The following is an 18,124-nucleotide window of genomic DNA, read 5'->3' on the forward strand; positions in this document are numbered from 1 at the left end:
AAGGATACTCATAGAGTAACAAAGTAGTGATTAGTAGTCACGATTCTCTTTGGAATTGTAAAACCACCCACGGAGAATATAAATAAAACCAGTTGCTACAGCAAATTGCTACTAAGCTTTTGCTGACTAAGTCATTGGGGATCATTTGAATCCATGATGATATGATTCAGAAAAATATGGACCAGTTTGGAAAATTCAGAAAGTCTAAAATAGGTTCTGTAAAACAAGGCCTAAAATGAAAGCATGGGAGTATACATTTTCTGTAGGAAAAAAAAAATCATGAATGACTGACAGATACATATAAGTTATCTATAATTTTAAATTCTTCCCTCCATTTGTACTGTGCTCATGTAAATAGCTATACTTCTTTCATAAATTTGATTTGTTTTGATTTTCTTTTTTCACCGAATATGTTGTTGGAGTGGTCTGATTTGTTAGAAGAAGGGGATTTTTACTTGAAAGCAATCAGTCATTCTCATTTGCCTTTCTTGTTCTGCTGTTCCTCTGATTGTTTTGCACATTTTTGTCCACTCTATTGTGCTGTTCATGTAGTTTTTCAGTCTTCTTCAACTGGATGTCATTCTGTATTCACTTGCTATATTTTGTTTTGTCAATAAGAATGACACATATGTGTGACATGTTAGAAAGCTGCATTTTCTTTCAGTCTGGGATGATAGTGTATCACTGATTTTGCCTATCCTTTTGGTAGAGAGGGTTCTCTTGATGTTTTTTGGTAACTTGTAATTTGACAACACCTGTCTTAGTGTCCAGATTCAGACCTAAAAAGACTGTCAGCCGTATGTAAAGCATTAGTACCTGTAGGATCTAGGCAGTATTGTCCTTTCGTGCTACAGATGATTTTCAGTCTTAAACTACACTCTTGAAAAAAGAGTTTTTGCCTTTATAGGAGGCCAGTGCACTTGGAGGTTGGACTAGATGACCTTTAAAGGTCCATTCCAACCCAAACTGTTCCATCATTCTGTTACGTCTGAGAAGTTGACATATGTGGTCTTTGCGGGGGAAGTTTAGGTTGTCTTTTGGATACTCTGAAAGACCACTGAGCTGTTTGAAGGTAAGGAGGCAAACCCTGAATTTAGCTTCATCTGCTTTGGAAAAGCAGCAGGAAAATAGGAAACACTTCTGCAGCAATCATATCAGCAATTTATCAGGTACCAATACCAGACCTTAGAGGAGGCAAAAATTACTTTACTTAAAACAAAACCCATACCAAAACAGATGTCACTCACTCTGTCTCACTTTTGTAAACATTAGAATAGGGGTGTGTCTAATGAGTCAGTCCAGTCAGGCACCACCCATACTTGTGTCCAGATGTTATGTCCAGGATCTGCATATGGTGACACCAGCTGTCAAGTATTCCTCATATCTTCTGGGTCCGTCATAGGGTGGCAACTATTTTTCATAGGTTGGCTCCATCAGGTAGATCCTTATGGATTAAAAATTAACGCCAACAGTCTCTCTGTCTTTCCCCACCTTTCTGAGTTATCACTGTCCACTGTTTTTGTCTCCCAGGTCTGGTTATCTTAAGCTACACACATACCTGTGGCTTGATGACCTGATAATTTATGTGCCATCAGTGTAGTCCAGTCTAAGACACCTTTTCCTGCTGTGTTCCTTCTTGTGTCTCATCACCTAAATATTCCATTCTTTCATCATTCACACCAATCTAAGTCTTTCTATTGCAGTTCTCTACACTATAGGTAATGATTGTAGTTTTCTCATTAAATTAATATAACCAGGAGATGATCCCAGTTAGGATACAAATCATAATTCCATTTTGTGTTTCTGCAGCACTACAGGATCTCTGCTTTTGAGTACGTATTCCTGAACAGCCAGAACTCAAGTATTTGATTGAAGTATTAAGTGAAGCAGAGATATTTGTGTGTGCATAGGAGCTCATTTTAGGAGATTTCATGGCATTATGGAACAGATTAATATAATGCATATAGACCTGTCTTTATTCACGTGTAGCTGCTGCTATGTAAACACTTCATATCAGCAACAATTGTAAGAGATTATCAACTACAGAGAAAAGCAATTATTTTAGGGTCACATATCTTAATCGATAACTACTGCATTGTGCAAACTCATCTTCTCCTAATATAAATGGAAGGGGACAGAAAACCATCGATATGCCTAGAATTACATTTCTCATAGTACCTGCCTCAGGGTGGTTGTAAAGCTGATGTTCAGAATATGGAGACAACTGGCACTGCTACCCCTCTAAAAGAGGGAGAAAAAAATTGCAGTTCTGAACACTGACATTATATAAGAAAACAGCACTTGTATGTAATTCTGACAATAGCATCATCAAGACAATTTGCATCACCAGTTTTCAAAACCCAGGGAGACTGAGGATTTATAAATATATGAGCAAACCACATTACTGTGAAATTTGTTCTGCACATTTTGATCCATCGTGTGCCATCATATTTAGATGGAAGTGTACCTATTACCATAATTAGTTGCATTTTCTTGCTTTGTTCTTTGATCACAATGATCAATTTTTTTGTGCTTTACCAGAAAATATAAGTATTAGAATGGAAAAATATTTTTTAACATTTATGGATATAATTTTTTCTGGGTTTTATTTATGTTTTTCTCCCTCATTTTTTCCACTGAAATGGACTTTTTAGGAGCAGTTTTTATAAATAAATAGAAATATTAAATGGAAATCTGTAAAGGTAATTGTCTGCACTATGACAGCATTCCAGATTTGAAAAAATATTAATTAAATGTCTCTGTAATATTTTCCTTCTTCTTCCCTTTTAACACATATAGCAAGTCTTTTAGTTATGAGATTTGAAAAAACAAAGAGTGGTTGAAGATTAGCTGAGAATGTGTGTGTTTGAATGCAGCGTTGGCTGTATGTGTTATGTCAGACTTTTTGTATGAATGCCCCTTTCTTTCCTTAAAAGCTTCAATTTCTCAAGACTGCATTTCAAACTTTATTTTTAAATGGCATATTATCAGTATTGTGAAAGCAAATATTTACCATGTTGTATTTTAAGTGTGCTGTTGATTTTAATGATTATGAAAGCTTTCAAGAAGTCTGAGTACAAAATTATGTGTGTCAACTCTATTTGCAAGACCAGTATGTGCATGGCACTGGAGAATCGACTACTGTATTCAAATGTTCAGATCACTGACAACAAAATTGTCATATAACTCCAGTAAGATCAACAAATTAACATACTAATTAAGATTGCATATATATGGGCTGCTAGTATGCTGACATCATTTCCAACACTCAGCACTGTCTTTGGAAATCTGAACTACAGGTGGTAGCAGTGTTCACAACATATCACTGCAGTGGTGTCTTTCCATTTTGTGGGCACTGAAAGATGAGTTAATTTTCTCAGAATCACATGAAGCTGCAGACAATGGATAGGAATATGGTTTTAACACAGTCTTACCCTATTTCAGAAAGGTTAAGAAAACTGACATTATTATGTGTTCCTCAGCAACAGTGTTATAACTCAGCATAAACTCATCATATACTACAACTTTTGCTGGTTCCAGTTTTAGTAATTTGCCATTTTTTTCCACAGGAGTGTGGTTGTACCAGTAAAGAAACCCCCTCCAGGTAGTCTGGCTGTTACCACAGTCGGAGCTGCCACAGCTGGGAGTGGACTGCCACCGGGTAGTACACCTAATATATTTGCTGCAACAGGAGCTACACCAAAAAGTATGATTAATACAACAGGTATTGTCCTTAAATATTTTTGTGACCCTCATTTTTTTCTTGTTTTTTTGTTGTGTTACTTTAATTGGTGTTTTGGTTTTTAATCATCTTTTTTGTTACTGTTTTTGTACTTCTAAAATAAAAATGTAGGAAGATTAAATCTTGTCCTTTATTAGAGCCAGTGTTTCCTCTTCATGTATGTTTATAATCTTTGATAGTGCACAGTGGATTTGCACAGCCTTAAATAAGTGAATAAATATCCATAATATTGTTTTATAAGCATAGTTTAGAATTGAAATGAGCTAACTTCTCCAGTCCTCTGCAGTAGAGGATGTTTATATGATACACCAATTAACTGCTCCTTAAACAACTAGTTACTTAATAAATATATCATAGATCGTGGAGAGTTAATATTCTGGGCAATTGCTATTTGTCAATGAAAATTATGCTATGATATTTTTGGAAGGTTTTTCAGTATGAACCTACCTAATAATTTAACTGTAGTCATGTATTATCAATACTTGTTTATTGTGACCTAGAGAAGGAGGACAAGAACTTTTTTTAATTATTTATAATAGTAATAATGGGATTGTCTGTCATGAAGAAGCCCATTGACAATAGAGACTGTGGTTTGGATTCAGAAATGAATCCTTACTGAGAGCAACTGATGTTTACTTAAACTCTTTTGAAATGTCTGGCTATGGTGTGTTTTCTTTCTAAACTAAGCAAAAAGCACTTGAGAGAAGAACTCTCTTCATGGATATCACAACTTCAGTCAAGGGTTCAGAAAATGAAAATCTCCCTGGGTTTGCAGAAAATGGAGAGGGAAGCTTTCAGCATCCTTCTGCTTCATGGAATAATATGAAGACACACTCATTATTTTTTCTTTCTTTTTGCAGATTACCTTTAATGCATGGTAATAGAACTTTGATTTTTCTAAGGATAATATATATATAGATAGATATAGATATAAATCTTATCATTATCCTGAGGCAGACAGGAGGAGTGGATGCTCTGAATAATGTTATCACTTCTATGAACAGTTCCATTTGTGTAGCCACTTCTGTTAATCTTGAATGGATTTCCTTTTAAGTACTCTTATATCATGCAAAAAAAATATTGTACATTGGAAACCTTGTTTTCCAAATCATACTGGATAGTGTAAGCTTTTCAGTCTTCTCTGTGATTAAAGATCTGACCTGTTTTGGCTGGAATGTAGCAGCTCTTCTTTGTAAGTAATTGCATTTAAAAATCAGTTATTTCCTCGATACTGTTCTTAGTCAAGGACAGTATTTCAAATACCATGGTACATTCACTGTGGATTAAAGGATGCTTTTTTTTTTTTGGTAAATCTCAGAGATTCTTTTTTTTTTTTAATGCAACTGGTTTTGTCTCCTAGACTATGAATTAGCTTGATTAAAGGAAAAGTATTGATTCAATGGACTTTCAGCAAGTATCAGATTTAATTAGAACTATATGTTACATAAGACCTTTAGTAAATCCTTTTATGTCTGAATTCATCTGAATGAGCTTTATTGATGAATTCTTTTAAGACGTAGTTTCAGAAGTCCTTCCTTTTAAAAAAAATTTTATACCCACATTTTAGAAATGCTAAACACATTGATGACAGCAAAAAAATTATCACACTGAAAACATAAAAATATCGTAGGTTAAAATGCTTGGGTTTGCCATTTTTAATTACTATGCTTACAGTAGCCAAAAAAGTGATCGTGTGTGTCAGTTTTGAGATATATATAAAGCATTCGGTTAGTTTCTGGTTTATATACTTGTAGTTTGTGAAATTATCTACTTATTAATGATTTTAAAAGAATATATAGAATTTCCTTGAATGGCACTTTTTTTTTCTTTTTTTCCTGTGATAAGAAAGAAACATTATACAATATTTTAGAAACACTAGATGTCCCCCCAAACCTATTTACAGTTGATTTTACAGTATGTTACAGACACTCTAGAAATACAGTTTTATCCTTGAGGTATATTCTGTGCTGGACTTGTGCGTAAAGTGTTTTTTTCAGTTATTCATGGCTTGCAATCGGTGTTTGCTTTCCATCTGCCATCACTGTCATAGTCAATGTCACTGTCACAGTGTAATGAGATGCATGTTACTGAAGTCCTTTTAGTGCTTTCAATGTATGTTTTGGAGATGATAGGTTTTCTTCCTTCATCCCTTTATGTAAGAAACTGTTTTTACAGGGGTTTATATTGGAATTTCTGTGATTCATATCCTGATTCTCATTTGTATGTTAATCTAGTAGTTCTAGGTCTGTTTGATCTCTTCTGGGACCCTAGCTGGCTAAACAACTTAGCAAGTGCATTTTTAGACAACAGCCTTTATGAAGAAACTTTAACTTTGGAAGGGAAAGAGGCAATAAAAATATGTGTTACCTAGATATATATGAAAATAAATATGAAATAATATAAATACATTAAAAATTAAGTATATAAATAATATAAATACACACACATACACACACACTTATATACATATATATTAAGCTTTATTCTTTTTTAATCTACCCTATTCCTTGCTACATTGCTATAGTTCCTAGGTTGAGAGAGATAGCCTACTATATATATTGTGTTTCTTTCTTAGTGTGTTTGGGTACATTTACAATTTGTATTTAGTTCAAGCCACAACCCACCTCCCATTTTCACTATTAAAACAGCAAACTAAAACAGTTACTACTCTAAATCCTGACCCTCACCAGCTACTTCAATGTCAGCAAGCCCAGCAAATTGTGATGGTTTTTTATGGTGCTTTGAATACAACTTCTCTTAAATGAGCCAGTCCAAATTCTGATCTTTACTGTAATTCTTTTACCAGTAAAAAGCCAAATTAAATTAAAAAAAACCCAAAAAACTCATCCTGCTGCCAGAGAATTTTTCACCCTAACCAGCATTTGACCTCTACTTCACTGTCAACTGCTGCTTAAGCATCTAAGAAACTATAAATGCTTTGTAGAGCTTTGCAGAAAACTGAAAAATAATACAGACCTGTGTAATGCAAAAGACAGTAATATGTGAACTGCTGAAACTGACCACTGTCAGGGAGCTACCAGTTATCTTTTTTTTTTTTTTAATGGCAGAATAATGCCACTGATCTTTAAACTGGGTTCTCCACCCTTCACTGCTAACTTGAATAGGTCTTGCTGCCTGTCGCCCTTGTCTCTGATAGCAGTGCAGCCTCTTGGGCTTTGAACTCCGACTACAAGACTGTCCCTTGCTACCTCTCTTGCAGTGACGTGTTGCACAAGGACTGTTCAACAAGGACGGGGAACAGGAACAGCATTTATCACAGTGCTCTCGCTGCAGTTCATGGTCACTTTGAGCCTTTGCTGGTTTGATTCAGAGAGGTTGAACTCACAGTGCCATTTCAGCAAACATGATAGATAGGCATTTAGAGTCTAAGTTTAGCCCTTAGCTCTGACCCAGATCACTTAAAGTATAAATATATGCTCTGTCTGCATCTTTTCTCTGGGCAGCTGTTCACAACCATTACAATGATACCCCCACTGCTCTCTCTAATTTTAAGATCTTAAAACTCTCCTTGACTGAAGGAAGGAAGCAGAAAAACTATATTTAGGATCTATCTCTCTGTCATACTTGATTTTTTTTCCTGCCTGTAGTTGCAACTGGGCAGCCAAGAAGTGTGTGTATATATATTTAAAAAAAAAAGAAAAGTTAAATTTCTGTTCTCCACTCAAGCTCATCTTAAATATACCTTTATTTTAGAAAGATCTTGCTTTACAGGATGATGTAAAAATGTTTTCATCTTTGGAATATAATTTGGGAATAATGGAAACGAGGTAAGGATTTATTTTGCCTGATTTTCATAACTGTTTAAGCTTCTTACTATACTAGAAAAATAAGGTATGAATTTATATGATAGTGTATGCAATGGTTTTAATTGTTTTAGAATAAGTAACATTATTTCCTTACTTAAAAGTAGATGAATAAGACAAGGACCCTATTAAAAGTCTTTAAAAGTCATGTTTCCTCAGACTGAATTAAGACCTGTATTTTTTGGGGGACAGGTGCAGTAGACTCAGGATCTTCTTCTTCCTCTTCGTCATCCAGCTTTGTGAATGGTGCTACCAGCAAAAATCTCCCAGCTGTCCAAACTGTTGCTCCAATGCCAGAGGATTCAGCTGAGAACATGAGGTACAGAAGTTCTATCTTTTAATATTAATTATAATTTCACATCCCAGACCAGCTTCGTACGTAAACTAGAGAGGATGAAACCAGATGTGTGTTTGTGCAGCCAACTAAATGATTCACCAGATTTGAGTTGGTGTGCAAGAGACACACTCTGTGGGATCACTAATACCCCTCTTACACTGGCAGCCAGGAAAACGCCCTCTGAAATTTCTGTTAAATATCTTTGTATAATAGGTTATTATTTTGTAAAGGTATTGAGCTGTGCCACAGCACACTTCAAAGACAATTTTTTGACCTGTCTGCCCTAAAAATGTGACACAGGTTATACTAAGGAGTTCACAAGTTGACAAGTGTCCCTTAGTTGTCTGTCCAAGATACATTTTTAAGATTGGAGTGTAGACAGCAACCAAGCTAGCTCATGAATAAGTTGGTTTCATTCTCTATTGAACTAGAAAGAAAGAAAATAAACTTAAATCAAGGGCCCTAAGTAACCTGTAAAATAAAAGTATTAGTGCTTCAGTGTTTTAACACACAGTTCTTTTGCACTTCTTTGCTGGTCTTATCTCAAGCGTCAAGTGAGGGTTGCAGGTGGAATCACAGAAATGGGTGAGGGCCCAGCCTGAAAGTGTGAGGACTCTTGGCTCCATTCCAAAAGGTGTGAATAATCAAGGAGCAAATGACCATCTGTAGGATGTTATTTATTGCTTGACAGTGTTACAAAGCAAGTTAATAGCATTATGGTGTAATTAAACCACTCCTTTTGCTTCTTGTCTTCTTAATATGTTAGGACAGTGCTTCACGGTTTTTTAAAATTCAGATAATGATGTTAGAATTAAACTGTATTGTTAATCAGTTTCTTTTTCAGTTGTTTTAACCAATGCAGTGTTCTTGTTTTTTTCACAAGCATTTTGAAAGTTTTTGTCCTGTAATCAGAAAAACTTTAGTTGCATAATCTAGAATTCAAATTTTGAATTCAGTTTGAGCTCAGAAGTAGCTGGACTCTGAGCAGTAACTGAAATTATGACTAAAGAAAAACTTAGGAGGAGCACAAAATCATATATGCGGATAACTTAAATCTAGTCAACCCAAGAAATGTCTTCTGGGCTTTTTTCACTTTTCTTCTCCCCACCCTCCCCCCCCCCAGAAAAAGGAAGAAAAAACTTAAACTTTTTTTTATAATATCTTTTTTTCTAACTTTGAATTCACTGTGCTCCAGCTTCTGGGAGATTAAAAGTCAGAGTTGTTTGTGGGGGCAGAGAGCATGAAGTGAAAGCTAACCTATCTAAGCCTTCCCATACAGCAGTTGCATAGGAGAAGTGCTGCTTATGGCTGTAGACTGAGCAAAGGGAAGCAAGCAGAATGATCCTGGACTTTCAGACATTTAATAATCTTGATTGAGACATAGAGGTTTGGCCTGGAATGAGGCTGGGAAGGTGGCATACCCTAATGATTGCAGGATGCATTATAAGGTATAATAGATGATGAAAGCAGCTGTAGAATAAGATCAGTCTCTCTCCTGTGTGTGTGTTCATGCAGGAAAGTCAGTATATGGGCCACCTGCTTCCCTGGAACATTTTTACGATCTCTGTGTATGTTTGGGGTTTTTTTAATTCTGCTTGTTCTTTTTGAAACTAAAGGACCAGAACTCCAGTTTTCAGCACATAAATGCACCAGGGATTTACATGAAGGAAAAAAGATTTTTTCTTTTCTCTGCTTAAATAGTAATTTCTGTTCTTTGATATGCATTTTTAAACAGTGCTAGGCTTTGATCTCATGTTTTCACAGAACAATATTCCCAATTGCCCACTAGTAGATCATAAGATACAAAATCTATCAGCTATCCATTTGATAACAAGGTGTTTGTTTTTAGCTCATCCAAAGTGTGGATTAATAGTACATCTACACCTCCTATATTACTTGATTCTAAATAAAAATTGGTCGTACTTTAAAAAATTTTGAACTTGAATTTTTTTCTATTGTGTGTAGAGTTTTGAGAGTCAAATGAACTCAAAAATTAGGCCTTTGAAACCAGTTTACAGTGAAACCATTATTTAGGTTTAGAGAAGTCTGGATTGATATAGTAGGCTTCTTATCCCTAGCAGCAAAAGCTTGGGGTGTCACCTGCATTTCAAGTATAGTCAATAGAGACTTTAGCATAATGAACTTCTCTAAAACAAAGGGTGATGATATGAATCCATCTTTTAAAATACTAGAAAATTCATGTCTGAATTCGAAATGCAAAAGGAGCACATTGAAAGAAAGCAAGCTATAGGAATTCAATAAAATATTTTTAAGCTAATGAAGGAAAACTTCCAATCCATTTGTAATGTCTGCTTCCTTTCTAAATGCAGGGATCATCATGTCATCTGAATTAAAATATCCACATTTATTTAGTGTGTATAGATAGTAGATAAAAATGTAACTTCTGCCTATAATGGTGCTTTTGAAAGACAATAATATTTTGGTGGTGTAATTCAAGCACAAAGAAAACCCAATCAGTAGTCTGAAAGAGAACAGAAAAATTCTTGGTAGTTGAGACTGCATCAAAATTTCTTTTCTATTTTTAAGTAAGTTCATTAAGATAATACATCAGCTTTTTAATCCTGTCAAGAAAATTTCAGAGGGCACAAGTATTATTCAAGGGAAGGACTTTTAAAAGGTACAATCCTTAGCACAACGCTGATGTTCACATACTATTGCTAGGTTTGTATCTTCAAACAAAGGTATATTATTTCTTGGATTTAAGAAGCATCAGAAGTCACAACACCTCATTGTACAAGTAGAAATGTTCCACTCTTCAAAGACTATTATTTCAACATGCAGAGAAGTATAAAGGCAAAGAAAATTTATTTACCTGGGATCACGTTTCCTCAAAGTGGGAGAAAAGAATGGTTTTCTTGACACCTATGCTAGAAGACTTTCTCATACACTCCTTTGTCTAGCATTGCAATGTCTTGCCATTTGAATGCCTTCGCAATGTTATTTGAAAGCTTGAACAAAAAAAAACAAGTTACTTGTGATTTCTTTGGGTAGATAAAAACTTCTTTTTTCATGTTTTCAAATGTATGTAAGATTATGAGATGCATATAAGCTGAGATAGGTGAAATAGACCTACACTTAAATATCTGGCATTCTGCTTACCATCTTTGAAACTGAGAATAAAAATTTTACTTGTTCAGGAGTGCTCTCTGAATGCTGTAGGCTTTGTAAGGCTGATGCACTGCTGACTGACATGACATTTGCATTTCCTTAAAGCCATTTAAACACTGTAAAGTTCAATGAAATTGTAACCATCCTCTTTCCTAAAGAAGCTTACAGCAACGTTTAAAAACAGGTATGATCTGACATAATTTAGTTTCTGTTGTTATGTGTTCTTTCAATCATGGTCTCTGTTCTTCCACAGTATCACTGCAAAGCTTGAAAGAGCCTTAGAAAAGGTGGCCCCTCTCCTGCGAGAAATTTTTGTTGATTTTGCCCCTTTCCTGTCCCGAACGTTGTTGGGCAGTCATGGACAAGAGCTGTTGATTGAAGGTACTGGTTCTGTTATCAGGTTATATATTTTACTATTAGTCATTTGATATGAACAGTTTTTCATTTTCACTAACCTTTTATAACTATTTTTGATAAATAAATGAATCAGTTGTTAATGTGTTGTTGATTTCACTTCCTTGCATTTAACTTCATTTGAAGAAATGAAAAGTTATAGGTTTTTTACCCCTTTTTTTCCTTAAGTGAAATGCCGTGTAAAGATACATCCTGTCATCTTGGAATAAAAAAAAATCCTTTATAGTTTGCTTTTGCCTCCTCAGAATATTGATATAAGTGTTTCAGCCTGACTTTGAGAAACTAGTGAAAAATACAATTAAAAAGTGTAATCAATTCCCATAGAATAAATTAAATTGAAGACTGTGCTCTGATATTATTGATACATATATCTATATTTGGTAGGGACACCATTTGCTCATAAAGGTCAGTTGGATTCACACAGGCAAATAGAGTTGTCCCTAGAGAGGAATGAAAAATGATGATTTTTTAAAGAAAGTGGACACTTTTAATGATTTTTATGGCATTTTATGTATTGACTTTATTACTTCATAGGTAGAAAATTTGCCTTGTGAGGCAGGAGGTATTGCAGAAATTGTAAATACCGCAAGCTCATGCAGAAAGTAATGAATCAGTGCGAATGTGGATAAAATAGTGATGGGGTAATTTGCGTGAGTATGCATTGCTCCCACATCATATATCCAGATGAATATATACAGCCAAATAACCTTTTTCCTTCCAGAATTGTTCTTACACAAAATCTTCTTTATTGGGAGGAAAAAGTCTCATTAAGGCAAAGTTTATAATGTGTGAACAACTGCAAAGAAAAAATACAGTCTTGTGTTCAAATTCTAAAACTCCTTCTATTATACATGTGTTTTATCTAAATATTAGTGTACAGTCTTTCTGTGGTCTCAGTTATTACTCTCCACAATGTTGGCCCTCTTTTAATGCTGGAAGTACTTCTAAATAGCCTTTTCCCGCTGTTTTATTGTTATTTAATAATATTATTGTTTAATAATACAAAGGAATGTTATAGCAGCTTGATAATTCCCAGAAGCTTCAGGTATTTAATACAGTTTATTTTATAACTATCAGTAGTGTGCAGTTCTCACTTAAGGCACAGTTCTCACTTAATGGCACCTGAAGTTAATGATCTGAGGTAGTCACTGAGAACGTGATGTCTGTAAGATATTTGATAGATTCCATTCTTAAGTCTCTTATTTCAATGAAGCTGATTGCAAAATATGTAGCAGTGTTTTCCTTTTCCATTTGACAATTGATTAATTGCACTATAGTTTTTATACAAAACAACTAAAATTATTTTGGTTTCACCTGAGCTCTTTCACAGATTAAAAAAATCCTTCATCAATGCTGTTCCAACTTTGTCTTTTGGTCAGAGTCATAGCAAGAACAAGACTACAACAGTTCCCAGCATATGACAAAGACTGAAAAGATAGAGACCACAGGAACCTCACAACTGTATGGCAGTATGAGTTTATCTCATTGTCTGTCCAGGGAGAGACATGGTTTTATTGTAGCATTCTGCTGATACCCACTTGTACTGCTGTTCCAAATTTTGTCCCATCTGTGAATCAGCCATCTAACTGAGTCTCGGGAATCATTGCTTGCAGACCAAACACCGAGTTCCAAAATAAGGACTGTCATTCCTATCATTTTTCCTTAATGTTATGTCTAACCTTTTCTTCAATCACTCACATTCCTTTCATTTCTAAAAACTAGTCATTTCTTCCCAAGATATTGAAATAGCAACTTGTAAAGAAAAAAATCCAAGCACACCATAAATTTTACACTGCAGGACTCTAATTTCTGTTTGCTCCCTCTAGAATAGTTGGGCTTTTCTTCTTCTTAGCAGAGAACTCAGAAAGCTGCTTTTATAGTCACTGTGTACTTTTCTTTTTTCATTGCCTGTGTGAGTCCCTTGATCTTAACTAAACTGAATTCTTGCCTAGTTAAGTTGCCTTTAAAAGAGAATTCTCAATTTTCTTCTAGTCTGATACCTGATTTACTTTGAGAAATTTCCTGCCATTGTTTATTAAAAGCACCAGTGGTGGTTCCTGAAGTGCTTTAAAGTGCTCACCATGTAATGACTCCTCAAAACACAGGTTTTTAGTGGCATTATTCAAGATATGTGAGTACATAGAATTCCTGTAGGGTTTTGATAATTTAAATTTTGGTTTTACTGGCAAGCAGTAATTAGCTTGCCAGTTTTATATGAAATAGTTTAATTTGTTGCTTAATGTGTAAAAGTTTTAGTTAGAATAATCAAAAAGCAGCTAATAAACTTCATTTAATCAAGTCTGAAGGTGCTGTCTGCTTTTCAGACTGATCACATAAAAGTATTTCTTGCATTCTATGAAGCATGTCCTCTTTCTCTGATTATTCAAGCTTGAAATATAAAAACACCTTTCCTCTTCTTGCTGTTTTTTAGTATCTCTTTATGGTATGGAATCTTTCCTTCTGATGCTTTGAGATAGGTGGTTTTTATATATATTTGGAAATGTGTACACAACTTTTCACTTTTTTGTAGTAGCTGAGCTGTCTCAAACTTTTGGCAAAAAATCTTGCAGTCATACCATGCCACCTCATTTTCCTTTAGCTTGTGTCATCATTCTGTCCCATGGAAGACTGGCTGATTTATTCTTTGAGGGAATGATACTTAATATCTAAGCAGTGGCTTTTTAATTTTTGCGTGTTGAGATAAAAGGGCTGCAATGATCTGGTCAGTCTAGACCAAAAACATGAGGCACTCATACTCAAAATTATTTTGGTTTTTTTGTTCATGTAAATTCCCAAATGTAACTGGTGTCAAAGGAACACTATCAAGTAGTAACCCGACACTGCAGAATAGATATCTATCGGTAAAATTCTCAATTTTACTGAAATAGTACTCATTTTCACTCCTTTTCCTAAACCAAGTTCTTGCACTTGACTGAATTTCAAGTATTTCATCAACTTCCCAGAATGTAAGTGGAATTTTTCCTCAATGACAGGTTAAAAAGGGTTGATTTGCAATGGAATGCAAATAGCTTCAAACATTGTACTGAAACCATTCTACTATGGTTCATCAACTCAGTTTCTTTCAATGCCTCACAGAATAGAAGTTGCAAAGGTTAAAATCATCCATATAGAATGCAATTGGAAACAAACATGCAATATGTTTTGTTTTGTTTTGAGCTTACCTATACTCATTGTGGAGTTCCTTTTAACACTTGCATAGATATGTTTTCAGTAATTCTAGTTTCCATATGGTCTGCAAATTCCCTCCATGAAAAGTGCATTACACCATTCTAGCTTTTCAGTGAAAATGTTACAGATGAGTGTAATCTAATCTGTAGGCAAAAGTTGTACCTTCTTTTTGTCAAACACAGATGTGCAAAAATGTTTTCACCACAGCTATTTTTGGAGTGTCCTGAACTGTAACAATAGGTCCAAGACTGAAACATAGTCACATACAACAAGCATTTTCCTTTTCCTTTATCATTAGCTTCATGGAAGGTCAGCCATGTAGCCTTTCTCCAAAAGCTCTCTCTGACATTTGATATGTTTCTGATACATGCACAATTCAAATCAGCTGAAACAGAAGATGGTTGTGTGCTGATAGTAGCAGAATCTATTTCACCTCATTAACATACCACACAGCCTTATGAAAATATTCAGTAGAAGTAGTGATGGAGTAGCTTTGTACGCTATTTGACAGGAGGCTTCTTGAAACAACTGAAAAATTGTAAAAAAAAATCCTTTAGAAACCACAAATAGAACTTGGGTGCTAAATGACACTACTTTAAAAGCTCCCAAAGACCACACGTGTGGCATCTACTAACACTGGCACAATCAGTTTCTGATTTCCTTGAACAATACTGAGTTTTGTATTAGGAAAACTGCAGTAACCATTTTCCTAAGATGCTGTAGTAATCTGGAAATCCCATATGTTTTCAGCGGGAGGTGGGGGTAGGGAAGTACTTTTTTGGTGCTTAACATGGCCCTTGGCTTTGTCTTGGAAGCTTCTCAGAACTCTTGTATTATTGTGCTCAGGAGCACAGATGCTATAAAGCATCTGTGAGTGCATCCTCTTGCAGAACCCAATTTTCCATGCATATTGTTCTCTCATTCTTTACTCTCACTCTGTCATATCCAAAATATTTTTGTTTGTGTGTCCAGGCATGCCTTCTTTCAACTAATGTGACTTTGGGTAATTGCTTACTAGTCTGTAGCACAGCATGTAGCCAACATTCTGATCAAAATAAATAAATATTAGCAAGTAAGAAAGAAAGGGAATTTAAAAATAGTATTATGATTTTCAAATTTGCATTAACTGGAATAAAGAACGCATAAGTAAAATGTGAAGCTATTCATAGTGCTGATATTTCTATAAACCACTTTTTAATCCTACTTTAATATTTTTATTAGCTATCTTTATTACAGTGCAGAATTGTTCCTGGCAAAGCTAACTGCTTAGACAAACATATACAAAATGAGAAACAAAGGCATTCCACTTGAGATATGTTGAATTATTTTGTGGAATAACTGACACTCAATAAAAAGCCAAATTTCAGTAGAGACAAATGCTGGGTCCAATCTCTAGGATCAAAGAGTATAGACTGTATCTGGAGGGTAGGAGATGAGGGACAAGCCCACACAACGAATGTAGGGATTGTTATAATAATTAGCATACTCTGGGCTCTCTTAGCTCAGCACTGAGGCAGCAAGGACTTGTGCAATACTTACATGCCTAGGAAGAATAGCTGAGGAGGTGATTTAATTTTTGTGCGTAACTTCAGTCAAACCCCTGCCATCTGGAGGTAGGACCATTCTATAGCCAGCACTTCAAGAAGAATGCACACACATGCATAGGGAACAGAAGAGCAGGCCACAAGAGTGATTGATGGATGGGAGATAAACTACATGAAGTACAGTGTAAGGGGTTTGATTGGTTCAATGTGCCAAAGAGAAGAGATAAAAAGAAGTTAGATAGTACAGGATGTCTTAGCTTTTCCTTCAACAGAATGCCTAATAGGGTAAATAACATTGGAAAATTTACTAGGGCTTGCCATCAGGTATTGAGATGGATGTTACTTGTGATCTTTATGACTATTTTACACATTCTTTCTAAACATAGTCTTCAATCCAGCTTCTCAGGAGGAAAAACATCATGCATTTGCTGAATGGTTTTGGAGCTTCTTTGTGGCTTGGGACCCTATGAATCCCAGTTTCCTATGTGCCATTGACCGTAATTTGCCCTAACATTGCCATCACTGCATTTGTTCATATGGTCATAGACAGATGTACTTCGAAGTACATCTGCACAGATCCACCTGCACAGATCAGTAAAAAAGTGTTTTTTCCCTTTTTCTGTGGTTGACTGCCTCTCAACTGCAGATGAAGTCAAGAATATATCATCTTCCCTTGAGGCATCAAAGATGGTCCGCGTTGAAGTCACTGTATGAAACAGGCCTTTCTTTTGAATTTTTATGTGTGTTTATGTGTGTATATATATATATATATATGTAGAAAGTGATTCTTATTTTTATTTAAGAAGTTCTTTAATCATTATCTTGAAGCTTATTTTAGTATATAACATTTTCTCCTTTCTCTGCATTCAGACAAGCCTCATAAAAAGCTCATGCCAGCTATACTTAGACATCAGAGAATTCCTGTTAGAAATCAAGGTGAATGTGAAAACTCTTTCTGCAGGGAAGTCAGGCTAGTGTCATTTGCAGTGTGTGCTTCAGTCTCCATGATCACTCAGTTCAGTTCAGGGTCAAGAATCTTACGGACTGTTTGGTTTGTACTGGGGCAAGAACACTTGATTGGTTTTCAAGGCTAAGGAGTTCATAACATATTTCTTTTCTTCCATGCCACCTCCCACTCCTTTCTTTCCATGTGCCCTGGATGCCCTTTATCTAATTCTAGTAAGAGGTTATGCTGCAGGCTTAGCACAGTGCAGTTAAAGCCAGTGAACTGCCTGACCCAATCTTCTGGAAGACAGATTTCCCTAACTTTTGGTAGTAGGATTACTGTTCATAGATTTCTTTTTATCTCACACTGTAAACACTTGTAAAAGCATCCCAATGAATTCACATTCAGACAGAAAAAAAACCCAACATTTAGATAATAAGGTTTGAACACTAATGAGTTGCAGGTAATGCTTTTCTTCAGTAAGTTTAAAAACATTCATCATCACTAAAAAGACATTGAATAACTTCATATCATTTCAGTCTTTGAGTGTTGGTTTGCAATGGGGGATATATTTAATTATTTTCCTTTATTACTTTATGAATTGTTGCAAGTAATTTGCAAGATTTGTTTTTTACCAAGAAAATAATGTAATTCCGTTTTTACCAAGAAAATAATAGGTAATTTTGAAACAGGACATGAAAATCCTTGAAATCCTCCAATGGATATAATTCAAAATGCTGCTGCTGATTGAAATCTTGCCTACACATATTGTAATCCCTTCATAAACAGAAAAAAGAATCATGAATTTCAAACTGCTATTTATAGGCTTTTAAGAGCTTTGTTGTAAGAAATTATATGTGATTAGCTTTTAGTATCTTACTGAAAGGCTTCACAATCTGCTCATGTTTCTGCAAACACTTCAGGATTGAAAGTGTTTCTTACTAAAAACATTGATGAGTTTGGTAACATGAAGACAGAAAACAACACCAGTTTTCCAGA

At 35.1% G+C, this 18,124-nt stretch overlaps 1 protein-coding gene across 6 annotated transcripts in view; it reads left to right on the forward strand.

Annotated features, from left to right (window-relative positions):
* NBEA (neurobeachin) overlaps window positions 1-18,124 on the forward strand; it is a 509,113-nt gene that overhangs the window by 214,080 nt on the left and 276,909 nt on the right. For all 6 annotated transcript variants that reach the window (XM_034074343.1, XM_034074342.1, XM_034074344.1 and 3 more), the window contains 3 exons: window positions 3,570-3,724; window positions 7,759-7,885; window positions 11,286-11,413. In XM_034074343.1, coding sequence (XP_033930234.1) covers window positions 3,570-3,724; window positions 7,759-7,885; window positions 11,286-11,413 — 410 coding nt within the window. The remainder of the gene's footprint in view (window positions 1-3,569; window positions 3,725-7,758; window positions 7,886-11,285; window positions 11,414-18,124) is intronic.

This window comes from Melopsittacus undulatus, chromosome 2 (genome assembly GCF_012275295.1).
Source record: "Melopsittacus undulatus isolate bMelUnd1 chromosome 2, bMelUnd1.mat.Z, whole genome shotgun sequence".
Classification (NCBI taxonomy): Eukaryota; Metazoa; Chordata; class Aves; order Psittaciformes; family Psittaculidae; genus Melopsittacus; species Melopsittacus undulatus.